This window comes from Oncorhynchus masou, chromosome 28, assembly GCF_036934945.1.
Source record: "Oncorhynchus masou masou isolate Uvic2021 chromosome 28, UVic_Omas_1.1, whole genome shotgun sequence".
NCBI classification, from domain to species: Eukaryota; Metazoa; Chordata; class Actinopteri; order Salmoniformes; family Salmonidae; genus Oncorhynchus; species Oncorhynchus masou.
Window position 1 is genome coordinate 27214180 of NC_088239.1, and position 14203 is coordinate 27228382.

The 14203-nt window shown below is 43.0% G+C and overlaps 1 protein-coding gene across 1 annotated transcript; it reads right to left on the bottom strand.

Moving 5' to 3' along the window:
• Window positions 1–8402: 8402 nt before the first annotated feature.
• otulina (OTU deubiquitinase with linear linkage specificity a) lies at window positions 8403–10011 on the bottom strand. Its single transcript, XM_064943722.1, has 3 exons — window positions 9796–10011; window positions 9206–9327; window positions 8403–9055 (listed from the first exon to the last, which is right to left on the bottom strand). Exons 1-3 carry the CDS (start codon window positions 9907–9909, stop codon window positions 8614–8616), a joined length of 678 nt encoding a protein of 225 aa, XP_064799794.1. The 5' UTR covers window positions 9910–10011; the 3' UTR covers window positions 8403–8613.
• Between the last annotated feature and the right edge of the window lie 4192 nt (window positions 10012–14203).

Genomic DNA, 14203 nt, shown 5'->3' on the forward strand with positions numbered 1-14203 from the left:
TTCACCACCTGGGGGCCGCCCGTCAGGAAGTCCAGGACCCAATCGCACAAGGGGGGGTTGAGACCCAGGGCCTCAAGCTTAATGATGAGCTATGGTGGATGGTACTATGGTGTTAAATGCTGAGCTGTAGTCAATAAACTACATTCTTACGTAGGTATTCTTCTTGTCCAGATGGGACGGGGCAGTGAGCAGTGTGATGGTGATTGCATCGTCTGTGGACCTATTGGGGTGGTATGCAAATTGCAGTGGGTCTAGGGTGACAGGTAAGGTGGAGGTGATATGATCCTTGACTAGTCTCTCGAAGCACCTCATGATGACAGAAGTGAGTGCAACGGGCCGATAGTCATTCAATTCAGTTACCCTTGGGTACAGAAACAATGGTAGCCATCTTGAAGCATGTGGGGACAGCAGACTGGGATAGGGAGAGATTGAATATGCCCGTAATGACCTCCCGGGTGGCGCAGTGGTTAAGGGAGGTCCGTGTGGCGACGCACAATTGTCCTAGCGTCATCCAGGTTAGGGAGGGCTTGGTAGGGATATCCTTGTCTCATCGCGCACCAGCGACTTCTGTGGTGGGCCGGGCGCAGTGCACGGTAACCAAGGTTGCCAGGTGCACGGTGTTTCCTCCGACACATTGGTGCGGCTGGCTTCCGGGTTGGATGCGCGCTGTGTTAAGAAGCAGTGCGGCTTGGTTGGGTTGTGTATCGGAGGAAGCATGACTTTCAACCTTCGTCTCTCCCGAGCCCGTACGGGAGTTGTAGCGATTAGACAACATAGTAGCTACTAACAATTGGATACCACGAAATTGGGGAGAAAAAGGGGTAAAAAATAAATAATAGAATATGTCCGTAATGCGACTGAGGACACGGCTAGGAATGCTGTCTGGGCCGGCAGCCTTGAGAGGGTTAACACGTTTTTTTATTTTTTATTCACATCGGCCACGGAGAAGGAGAGCCCACAGTCCTTGGTAGCTGGCTGCGTTGGTGGCACCGTGTTATCCTCAAAGTGGGCAAAGGTGTTTAGTTTGTCTGGAAGCAAGACGTCGGTGTCCGTGACATGGCTGATTTTCTTTTTGTAGTCCGTGATTGTCTGTAGTCCCTGCCACATACGTCTCGTGTCTGAACCGTTGAATTGCGACTCCACTTTGTCCCTATACTGACATTTCGCTTGATTGCCTTGCGGAGGGAATAATTACACTGTCTGTATTCGGCCATATTCCCCGTCATCTTTCCATGGTTAAATGCTGTGTTTCGCGCTTTTAGTTTGCACAACTTCCGCCCTCTATCCACGGTTTCTAGTTAGGGTAGATTTTAATAGTCACAGTTGGTAGAACATCTCCTATGCACTTCCTTATGAACTCACTCACCGAATCAATAAATCTATATTATTCTCTGAGGCTACCCGCGTAATGAAAATAATCTTGAAGCGTGTATTCCGATTGGTCAATTTTAAACGTGGTTCTCCCAGCCACAACCGTACAAACCATCAATCTCGACAAACCATCAGTACCATCACACCGGAATGACACATGCATCCACTTATATCAGTACATTTGAAACAGCCTAAACATTACTTAACTTCGACCTCTGTCACAACCAACGATTTATATATACACTAGATGACTGACAGGGGGCACCGTTTTGAAGCCACCGTGCCTCCATATTGGCACTCCCCCACCATTGTAAATAATATTTTAGAAGCTATAGAAATTAATTCATTAATGTCTACATTTTGCCACGTTTATTCTATTACAGACACCTTACATCATACTTTTAAATTATATTATGTGAGCTAAACATGACAATTAAAAAATATATAAAAACATTTCCCTTAAAGTACATTTTTTGACAGGTCTATTGTTACTATCCCCGAAAAATACTTAAATACATGTAAATTTGACCTTGGAAATGTTTATTGAAATACTGTAGAATTCCATTCCTTCATATAGAGGACTGCTTCTTCTGGGGAGTGCTATTACAGGGTTCGTACAGACAGTGGCTATTCAAATTCAAGGACTTTTAAGTACTTTTTCAAGCACTCCAATTTATTTTCAAGGACCATCAATTTGTAGTAGTTCATATTATGCATTTGTTTCTAGTCACCACCAGATGACAGTATTATCACCACAACCTCATGGAAAAAATAACTTAGTTTTCATCACTACACTTTACTAGTTTACTCAATAATATGTTGTTGATTTTGTATTTTGTATTTTGAGTAGTAAAGGCAGAGTTTTGGGACATGGTGAATACACATTTCCTATTCGCATTACTACACAATTCCAGCTAAATGACTGTGTTTTTATTGTGCTTCAGCGCAGGATGCAGCATTGGGTCTTTCCCCCTTCATGTGGCTCTTCACGGCCAATTCACCCATGCTCGCAATGTCAAAGTGTGGCGCATTCTTTGCACCTTACATGGTGTGGGTTGGATGCATTGGTCCAGTGATGTCGTGGTAAAAAAAGATGGATAAACTTTACTGAACATAAATATAATACACAACAAGTAAAATGTTTCATGAGGGATCCCAGAAGATTTGCCCGGTATTTTAGCTATCGATGTGATGCCTAATCAATCAGTTCTGTACCTGCCTGGCTGAGTGGCAGTATGGGTGGAATAGGCGAGCATGCTTGGCAACCAGAGTGAGAAAACACGTGGAGAAATAAAACTCGATAGTCTGCCTGAAAATTAATTTGCAAGACCAATACATTCTTCAAAAAAATGTAATAAGCATATTTGATCATTATCTGTTCTCCTCTCATTTGAATTCAAGTGGGAATTCCTCTGACATCGCCTGATATACAGGTCCTGGATGGCAGGAAGCTTGTCCCCAATGATGTACTGGGCCGTACGCACTACCCTCTGTAGCGCCTTGCTCTCGGAGGCCGAGCAGTTGCCATACCAGGTGGTGATGTAACCAGTCAGGAAGCTCTCGATGGTCCAGCTGTATAGCTTTTTGAGGATCTGAGGACCCATGCCAATCTTTTCAGTCTCCTGAGGGGGAATAGGCGTTGTCGTGCCCTCTTCACGACTGTCTTGATGTGTTTGGACCACGATAGTTTGTTGGTGATGTGGACACCAAGGAACTTGAAGCTCTCCACTTGCTCCACTATAGTTCTGTCGATGAGAATGGGGGCGTGCTCGGCCCTCCTTTTCATCTCCTTTGTCTTTATCACGTTGAGGGAGAGGTTGTTGTCCTGGCACCACACTGCCAGGTCTGAGGACCTCCCTACAGACTGTCTCATCATTGTCGGTGATCAGGCCTACCACCGCTATTTCGTCTGAACATTTAATGATGGTGTTGGAGTTGTGCTTGGCCACGCAGTCATGGTGAACAGGGATTACAGGAGGGGACTAAACATGCATCCCTGAGGGGCCCCCGTGTTTAGGATCAGCGTGGCAGATGTGTTGTTGCCTACACTTACCACCTGGGGGCGGCCCTTCAGGAAGTCCAGGATCCAGTTGCAGAGGGAGGTGTTTATTCTCAGGGTCCTTATCTTAGTGATGAGCTTTGAGGGCACTATGGTGTTGAACGCTGAACTGTTGTCAATGAATAGCATTCTCACATAGGTGTTCCTTTTGTCCAGGTGGAAAATGGCGGTGTTGAGTGCAATTGAGATTGCATCATCTGTGGATCTGTTTGGGTGGTATACAAGTTGGAGTGGGTCAAGGGTTTTTGGGATGATGGTGTTGATGTGAGCCATGACCAGCCTTTCAAAGCACTTCCTGGCTACAGACGTTGGTAGTCATTTAGGCAGGTTACCTTGGTTTTCTCGGGCACAGGGACTGTAGTTGTCTGCTTGAAACATGTACAGTATTGTGCATAAGTTTTAGGCTGGTGTGAAAAAATGCTGTAAAGTACAAAAGCTTTGTTGTGACCACCCTTTGCCTTCAAACAGCATAAATACTTCTAGGTACACTTGCAGAAAGTCAGGGATTTTGTAGCCATATAGTCAGGTGTATGATTAAACAATTATTACCAAACAGGTGCTAATTATCATCAATTAAATATGTAGGTTGAAACACAATCATTAACTGAAACAGAAACAGCTGTGTAGGAGGAATACAACTGGGTGAGGAACAGCCAAACTCAGCAAAAAAGGTGAGGTTGCTGAAGACAGTTTACTGTCAGAAGTTATACACCATGGCAAGACTGAGCACAGCAACAAGACACAAGGTAGTTATATTGCATCAGCAAGGTGTCTCCCAGGAAGAAATTTCAAGGCAAACGGGTTTCCAGATGTGCTGTCCAAGCTCTTTTGAAGAAGCACAAAGAAACGGGCAACGTTGAGAACCGTAGACGCAGTGGTCGGCCAAGAAAACTTACTGCAGCAGATGAAAGACACATCATGCTTACTTCCCCTCGCAATCGGAAGATGTCCAGCAGTGCCTTCAGCTCAGAATTGGCAGGAAACAGTTGGACCCTAGTACACCTATCTACTGTCCTGAGAATTCTGGTCAGAAGTGGCCTTCATGGAAGACTTGCAGCCAAAAAGCCATACCTCCAACGTGGAAACATGGCCAAGCAACTCAACTATGCACGAAAAAACACAGGAACTGGGGTGCAGAAAAATGGCAGCAGGTGCTCTGAACTGATGAGTCAAAATGTGAAATATTTGGCTGCTCGCCAAAGGGCTGGAGAGCGGTACACAAATGACTGTCTGCAGGCAACAGTGAACCATGGTGAAGGTTCCTTGCAAGTTTGGGGCTGCATTTCTGCAAATGGAGTTGGGGATTTTGTCAGAATGAATGGTCTCCTCAATGCTGAGTAGTACAGGCAGATACTTATCCACCATTCAATACCATCAAGGAGGCATCCGGTTGGCTCCAAATTTATTCTGCATCATGACAACGACCCCAAACATACAGCGAAATTCATTAAGAACTATCTTCAGCATAAAGAAGAACAAGGAGTACTGGAAGGGATGGTATGGCCCCCACAGAGCCTTGATCTCAACATCATCAAGTATGTCTGGGATTACATGAAGAGAGAGAAGAACCTGAGGCTGCCTTAATCCACAGAAGATCTGTGGTTAGTTCTCCATGATGTTTGGGCCAACCTACCTGCCGAGTTCCTTCAATAACTGTGTGCAAGTGTACCTAGAAGAATTTATGCTGTTTTGAATGCAAAGGGTGGTCACACCAAATATTGATTTGATGTGGAATTTTTTTCTGATCACTCACTTTGCATTTTGTTAATTGATAAAGATAAACATTTAACATGTCTATTTTTGAAAGCATTCTTACTTTACAACATTTTTTCACACCTGCCTAAAACTTTTGCACAGTACTGTAGGTATTACAGCCCGGGACAAGTTGAAAATGTCAGTGAAGACACTTGCCAGTTGGTCAGTGCATGCTCAGAGTACACGTCCTGGTAATCCTTTAGGCCCTGCGGCCTTGTGAATGTTGACCTGTTTAAAGGTCTTACTCACATCGGCTACGGCGGGCGTGATCACACAGTGTTCCAGAACAGCTGGTGCTCTCATGCATGCTTTAGTGTTGCATGCCTCGAAGTGCTCATAAACATCACTTCACTCATTTGGTAGGCTTGTCACTGGGCAGCTCACGGCTGGGCTTCCCTTTGTGTTCTGTAATAGTTTGCAATCCCTGCCACATCCGACGAGCATCAATGGTTCATCTGAGGGCAAAGTGGGATTTCTTATAAGCGTCTGGGTTAGAGTCCCGCTCCTTGAATGCGGCAGCTCTACCCTTGAGCTCAGTGCAGATGTTGCCTGTAATCCATGGCTTCTGGTTGAGGTATGTATGTACGGTCACTGTGGGTACAACGTCATCGATGCACTTATTGATAAAGCCAGTGACTGATGTGGTATACTCCTCAATGACATCGGATGAGTCCCTGAACCTATTCCAGGATCTGCTAGCAAAACAGTCCTGTAGCTTAGCATCTGCATCATCTGACCTTGAATCATTATCATGAATTAAGTCAACCTTATAATGGCAAATCCTTTTCAATCCTTGCCATATGAAGAGAAATTATAGATAAAAACTTATCGGTGCTCATCGGCCATTAAACATAAACATTACACAACAAGTTGGAAATCGCAAATTTAACAATGAGTGGTTTGAAAAGAATCAGTGGGTAATTGCAAGCGTTGCAAAGCAATCTCTAGCCTGCTATTCAGTGGAGTGGAATGTGGTCCAAGTCTGGGTTTAAGGGTCTTTTTTCCAAGCTTAAAATGATAAACATTCACATCAACACCATGGGCCAGAAAAGGTTGAATAAAGCACGAGTTAATGAGTTGTTTACATCTGTTAATTTACTGTAAAACTGGTTTTATTCAGTGTGGAAGGGCTCCCTGTTTGAAAGGGGAAACTCTTTGGATGCACCACCAGTTTGCACCACAGTTATTAAGTCAGTTCGAGGACAGGGAATAAGACAGCTAGCTGTTTCTACACCAGGGAAAAATGCAGGACAGATGAGGTCAGCACTGCGAATGGGGTTGATTTGGATCAAATTAGTTTGGTAAAAGAGGTGAATTTGTATTTTGCATATTGCAGTGAATTTTCTAGTGTCAAAGGCTCAACAATATAGGCTAAGATAATGTTGGTGCAAGAATGTAAAGATAATAACGGAGCTATAACGGTTTGTTTAGGGTATTATTAGTCTTAAAGGTTGAATAAAATGGTCATGCTGTCAATCCAGCATGACTTCTGCCGCATTCAAAACAACTGGAAACTCTGAACTGGGAAATCTTCGATTTCAGTGAGTTGAAGACAACTGGGAACTCTGAAAAAAAACAAGCTCTGACTGAAAATACGTTATGAACGGTCATCCAACTCGGATTAGCAAATTGGGAACTCGGGCCTCTTTCTTGAGCTCCAGCATGAAGACCACTGACGTCATGATTCAACCTTTGTTTTTTTTGGAGATCCCAGTTGTCTTGAAAGTACCATAAATCCAGAGAATGCCAGACTTTGATGACAAAATTTGCCCACAAGGACCGCCGCACCACCTTCCTGTTCAAGTGAGCACAGCACAACAAGTTGAGTCCAACAATGCCTTGTATGCTGCTGCATAAATGGTGTAATACACCAGGGAGATATGTATACTGTAGCTAAGAAAGTAATGCTAAGTGTATATTGTGTAGTAAGCTGTAAGTAGCCCATGTGCCTCACCCTAATAATTTGGTCCCTTTCTCCCTCATGAGTTAGCCTACTGTTATGACTTGGTGGTGCTCATGTAGCCTGTTTTAGAGAAATGTAGTCATAGAATATTGTAAGAGCTTTCATTGTCTGCTTATCTGCTCCCTTTATCCTACAGTTCTGACTTTGTGTACAGGGAGAATACCGTAAGAACGGCCTATGTTCTGAATTATTTTGCTGCACATTTCAAAAGTGCTGAACAAATAGTTATGGACTATGTCCGTCCTAGCTCACTAATTGTCATAATCAAAATTACGGATTGCCTCTCATCTCATCGTCCCATTATGCCATAGTTTGTACATTTCAATTGTCAGTAGAAACCACATTTGCTTCAGCAAGTCAGCCATATCAGCTATATATTTTTGTTAAGGCAGTAAATGATGGGGAATTAACTGTTTCACTGACAGACAAGGCTTCGCTGATAGCCAGGTGTAGCAGTGGTAAGATTTCCCTCCTTGGTGCTGAAAAGAAAGCTCTGCTGTTGGGACAGCTTTATGTAGGTCCTAACAGTTTGTGGGCACCGTTTGTCACCGTTATAGTGAAATGCATGTATCGTTTAGTATTGTGGCTTTGCTGGCATGCACCTAAACATTTTTGAGGGAGTTTGCCCCAAGATTTACATGCTAAAACTGCCACTGAGCCTACTTGAATTCAGAGTGCCAAGTTCAAGTACTTAAGCACCTCAGCATGGCCAACCAGTAGCTTCAAAGCCTCTGACTAGCCAAAAAAGAGCATGAGCAATCCAGGGTTTATATATGTACACATTGTTCACAACCCCAAAAATCTTTCAGTGTTAAGATTACTTCTGGGAGGTTTTGAGTCTTTCATAACTTTAATCTATTGACCTTTTTCAGAGCTGAATGATTGAACAACATAGGGTGCACTAGAGACAGAATAGATTTTTCATTACTCTCCATGGTCCTGACCCTCCGAATCTGCTGCGGGATCAGTTTTAGGGATGTGAAGGAAACCATAGAGATCCTATAAAATTACATATGAAGTATTCTAATTCCTAATTCTGTGAAGGAAACTCAACAAAAAAATATTGTACCAGCCTAGGAGCAGTACCAGGCTATTTCTTCATCAAGTGGGGAACAAAAGACAGCTAAATGTCAGAATGGTATAGCCCATATTTCATTACATCTGTACAGGAATGCATTGCAAGTACATTTTACATCTAGCTCATTGTTTGCATAGTAAGACAACAAAATCGTTTTAAAAAATGAAGACAACATATCATGTGCAGACGACAAGTCTATCTTTTTAATATTTAGCATAAAGGCACTATAGTATAAGGATTCAACTTATCCTGTAGCATATATGCACTTGGAGAAGAAAATAATGTATAGTAAATAATGTATTACATACAGTATCATATTACAAATTCAATTAAAAATTCAGACCCATTCAGTCTTCCGTGGCATTATTTTTGCATTTGAGCTAACATTCACTCCTTTGCACTCTTCAGCTGCTGTAGATGCTGAATCAGTTCCTGGGGCAGACCCAGTTCAGACACTATGTCCATGCAACACTGTAGAAGTTGCTCAAGACTTTCCCCTGTAATGGCAAAGGGGTCTGTGGGCAGTGTGAAGCTCAAACGGGGCTTTTGTGGCAAGATGGGACCAATGTCCATATCACTGTCTTTCCTACAGCCGCCTGAGCCCTTGCTGCATCCCCCGCCTGCACAGCAGCCCGACTCAACCTCTCCAACCCCTAGATCCTCCATGTTCTCCGAGACGTCACTGACGCTGGGTACGGGGTTCTCCAAAGCCGTCTTCATTGCCTCCACGAGAGAGTCCTCATGCTTTACAACCCGCTGTAGGAGGTCAGTCACTGAGGCAGGGGTGGGGGTGTCTGGTCTCTGGAGCTGGCACCAGCACTGTATAGCACTGTGTGGAGAGATACAAAGGGCCAACAGAATCAGAGACAATGGGAGAGAGAACTGAGTGGGACAGGCATGGGTCATGCACAACAAAGAGGACAGCAATAATGTAGCCAGCACAAAGAGTCATATGGTCGCATCATGGAAAGAAAACTACCTTATTATTCCTTTCAGCTGACCAATGGCCATGGTGCTTGCAGCTCCTTCTCTGTATCCCATGTTGAAACCAAGCTGGAGTGACGCTTCTTTTCCATGGTCGATGCCATCAACATAGCCGTCCTGACAGAGAACCACAGAACAGCATAACGTTCGTCACATTGTTTCTAGAGAGGGTGCTGTGGGTTACAATGCAGCCAGTTGTATTTACATTAGCTGCCTACAATGCCCACATTGTGTGCTGGGTGACGCTAGAAGCAGGGCGAAACACTTCGAGTTTTTGTTTCAACCTGTTAGTTAATTGCATTCTCCTGGTTTCCCATGTCTGAATTACCCTTATTAGAAGGATAGGACCATGAAAACGAGAAATGTTTCGCCCCTACAGGTCTGACATTGAACAGCCCTGTGCTACAGAGAAGTGAACATTCTAGCTATAACTGGCTGATAAACCAAATAATTTTGAACAAGTCCAATAAACCAACGCAATATGTAAAGTATTAGAGAAAAAAAATACGAAAAATGAACATGTAGCTAGCTATGACAGCTAGCTAGGTGGAAACATGATTGATAAAACATTATCCATGCATTTACCTTCACACGTTTCTTCATATTGTACTTCCATTCTTTGTCCTGCAAATTAATATCATCCGCATCCTCGTCAAATACGTCCTCGCCACTGTACTGTACAGACTTAACCCAAGACATCGTGGACTTTAAAAATTAATTTTTGCCCCTACAAGCTTGAACGTTTTAGTAACATAGTTTGACTGCAAGTCACGTGGGCCAGAAGAGTTAACGACGTCATCACAATGCGCGTTGAGGTTTTTTCTTCTTTGGATGGCAATGTATACCCAAAGAAACGAGTGCATACATTCTGCCATCTACTGCGGTGAAGTAAAATTACACACTCGTCTCCAGATTGGGTTTTATTTAGACTGTAGATGGCGCTAAACCCATACAGGTCGACAGAGCTGCTAAAACATATGAAGGCCTACTGAACCACTTTTTGTCATCTACATTTGTTTACTCTATCCCACATTTTTTTAACAAGTAACAAGGAGTAGGTCTATTTCAAAGGCAAGATAGCCTACACAGAAATGCAAATGGTTTTACTGTAGCCTACATTAAAATTAATTGCACCATAGATAGTATTTTATGCATTTGAATGATTGGTATTATCAATAACCTTTCCATCTACTACCCATCCCAAATAAAATGCGCACTATTCATATCTGGGAAATAAATATCCGATAAACTTGTTCTAGTCACTAGTGAAAATAGAAATACAGAGTATTCTCTTTAAAGCCTCTGTGGACACTGACAGTCTCTTATTCCCTCCTCTAGCACTTCAGCCCATCTCTTTGGGATCTTTGCCTGACTGCGGACAGTCCTAATTCATTAAAGCTCCTTGAAACTGAGAGAGGGCTGTTAATATTTAATCATTGAATTACTGGCACAATGGAGGAACGCCAGAACAAAAATAATGGCAATACCTTACACTTTCCGACTACTTTGTGTGCAAGAAATGTTTCTGTCTATTTACAGAGTTTTGGAGCCCAGATATTTATCCATTAAGAGAGTTTCAAAATGTCCTTTGGGAGCCGGTGTACACGCAGAGTAAACATATTTTGAAAATGGACTACTCTCTCCCATAGCATTTCATTCATGATGCCGGAAATGTTGATACTTTTACTTTGGCAGCTTCAGTACCGAACCCACATCCTTGATCGTTCAAGCAAAATTAGTTTTAGGAATTATGATTGATTGCTTTGTGTAACTGAGTAGTGACTAAATGAACGTTTATTTTCAATAAGTCTTCACATTTTGTTCAAGTAAATGTCACAGGGCTGAGATTGAATATCAAATGTAGCCCGTCTTATTGTGGTATTAGAGGTCTGTACCGTATGATCTATTTACACAATACACACGCAAACAACTTTTGTCCAGCTTGACTGCATCTGTCGTTGATGTCACTGCTCAGACGCTCTTTGCTATCTCCTGTTGAAGTTTCAAAGAGGAAAATATGTTATTTGTGACGACAAACACATTACTTGCTCATCAATATTGCATTTCCCCCTTCTCGCTGTTGAGAGAAGAAAAAAGTCCCTGCTTTATTTTAAGATTTCCCATTCTTCATGCCATGCTTTATGGAAAACACAGGAGAGATAGAATGTGGTGGACAAATGCATTTCACCTAGGTAAGAATGCATTTGCAGGAGCTGGACAACAATGGCCTTGAGAATACTCAGAGGCCACGGTGGGTTTGTCTTTGCTTTGGAAATGGAGTCAGTCCGTGGGCCTCATTCACAGCAGCAGCCACACCTTCAGTCCCTCTACACAGAAAGCAGAACAACCAGCCAGGGCAATCGCCTGACACATTTCCATCCAATTTCCACTGCAGAATGTGTTCATTTTCGGCCTAATGGCATGTCATTCTGCTGGAGCCTTTGGTCAAGAATTAATCCTGGAATCAAAACAGATTTTCCGGAGAGCAATCTTCCATCAAGTATTGATTTTTTTACACTCACGGAGCCTGTACTCCCTAATTTAACCTGACAGCCGGCAGCACAATGGACTGGGAGCACCTTGGCATCTCACAGAGGGAACTCTCCACCTCCTCCTCTCTCTCGTTCTCACTCTCTTTCTCTCTCCCTCCCTCCTTCTTTATCTCCATCTCCCTCTTTCAAAAAGTGAAAGAAAGGTGGGGAAAAAAGAATCAGGGGATGTAAAGCTTCCTTCTCCCCGTTTTTACCTCTAATTATGTTTTCAAGTATAGTGCAACTCTGCAAGGTATGAGGCTGAGAGAGAAAAGGGGAGAGAGTCTTCTGGGGCCATCAGGTATCATTATGGGCCTGTTGACATCTCTCTGTTTTTGAGTGATTCTCATCTGTGATTTCCCCCCAGCCATTTTCCTGAGATGTGCGTGGAGGGTCTCGTCATGGCCCCATAAAGAAGGCCAAAGTGTCCTCACTGGGCCCCCACTAATAAGACAGCAAAGATGCAGCCAACCATACCACTCACTCCTCTATCCATATCTCCTCTCTCACTCACTGCCTTTTGCTTTGTGCTCTCTGTCTCTTTGTCTCAAAGTACACTATAGGTGGTTCAGGGAGAGAGTGAGAGGCGGATGAAGAGGTGGATGTTGTCCATACAAACATCTCATCAGAGGAACAGTTATCTTCCAGACTACCAAACATCCAAAAGAAGGGATCTCTGACCCTTCAAGACTCCTGTGATCCATGTACAAAAATATACAGCACTCTCTCAGATGGCACCACTCCACTTAGAATAAAACCCAGTCGTCTTGTTTTGACCTTTTTTGGATTATATAAATCTGAAGGAAATGGACAGCACAACGATTTTCCACAATGATCAGGATAGCTATGCTGTCTGTATAATGAAATATAGCAGTGACTATGGCAAGAGATCCGGTTTGGGTCCATTCATTTCAACTCATAAATTGAAAGTCAATCCATGGGCAATCCTCCTATTTATAAAGCCAATTCCTTATTGCGTTAACTTGAGGTGGAATTGACCCTGGAAGAGATAATCAGACCTATAGATTTTCACCCTGACAACAATAATTAGGTAAAGCAGATGGTGTTTGCCATTTGATTTTTTACATAATGTTCTGAACATTACAGCAATGTAAATATCTCTGTTGAATTCATTCAAAATGATTGAATTTATCATTTCCACAACACACAAGAATGATAGAGAAAAAACTGAAGTCAAATCAACTCCCTTGGAGAAGTGGGACACATGAAACACTGGGCGTAACCCTGAGTCCTGATGGAAAACAGAAGGCATCACAAAGTGAGAAGATGCATTCACACAGTCAGTGTAGACAAGACCGTGTGGAAAGTTTAATGGGCTGTGGGCAATGCAATCTGCTGCTCCAGTCAGGGTGCCAGCCATCTCCATAAAAACCTTGGCTATTAACTCTTCAACCTTCAAATGCCTCAAATTGTGTCATGGCTAATAATGGTGGGAAAACCTCCAGAACAACACCAAAAGCAACAAGGGATCATATGCATGGACAACTTGGATTGCATGAGGATTGGTAATTGTACCCCCAGAGGCATCCTGGTGTGCAGAGCAGAGCAGCATAGTGGGAGACTCCTCAGCGGCTTGGGGGCTGAGCAGTGAGAGGAGCAACATCTCAACCTTGAGGAGGAAGTGAAAACAAGGAAGCAGAGGGCTGCCGGTAGTGAGGGATACACCGACAGTTCGTTTACTGAGAACATCAGCCCAGTGCACATTGTCGGAAAGATAAGGAAAGTGAATGCCTCATGCCTGATGGAAAACAAAGGGGGCAATTTAAAACCATCTGCATCCAACACATGCACCCTCCTCCTCCACCTTTATCTTTCTGTGTCCTGACTGATATTGAAACATAATCCATTTGGACTGCCGACATGTCATAATATTTTCTTCTCACCCTCTTTCCCTTCCAGGACAATTTCAGTTGGCGTCTAGTTGAACAATGTGCTATAAGTCAGTCGGTTGACTTTTGCAGAGAGATGATTTTTTTTCTATTCAGACTGTCATAGATCAACCCAGAGAGATTCTCTTGTTTGAAAGACTATATATACGTTCTGTAGCCAAAATCCAAATAGAATTGTCTCATTTGCCAACAGCACATAAAGAAGTGACAAATGTCCCCCCCTAATTTAATTGAGAAAGGGCACTTGTTCTTGTCTATAACTGTTCTGTACTTTGTCATGCATTTGTACGCTTCATATGGAACACAGCAAGAGTATCTGCTGCATGTTCAGAAGCTAATGGTGATCTTAATCAACTAAACTAAAGTAAACTGCAAAGAACACTGACATGTTTATGATTATTATTAGGGGTCATGGATATTGTCACACCCTGACCTTAGTATTCTTTGTTTTCATTGTTATTTTGGTTAGGTCAGGGTGTGACATGGGTGATGTATGTGTTTTTCGTCTTGTCTAGGGGTTTTGTATGTTTATGGAGCTGTATCTTTTCTAGG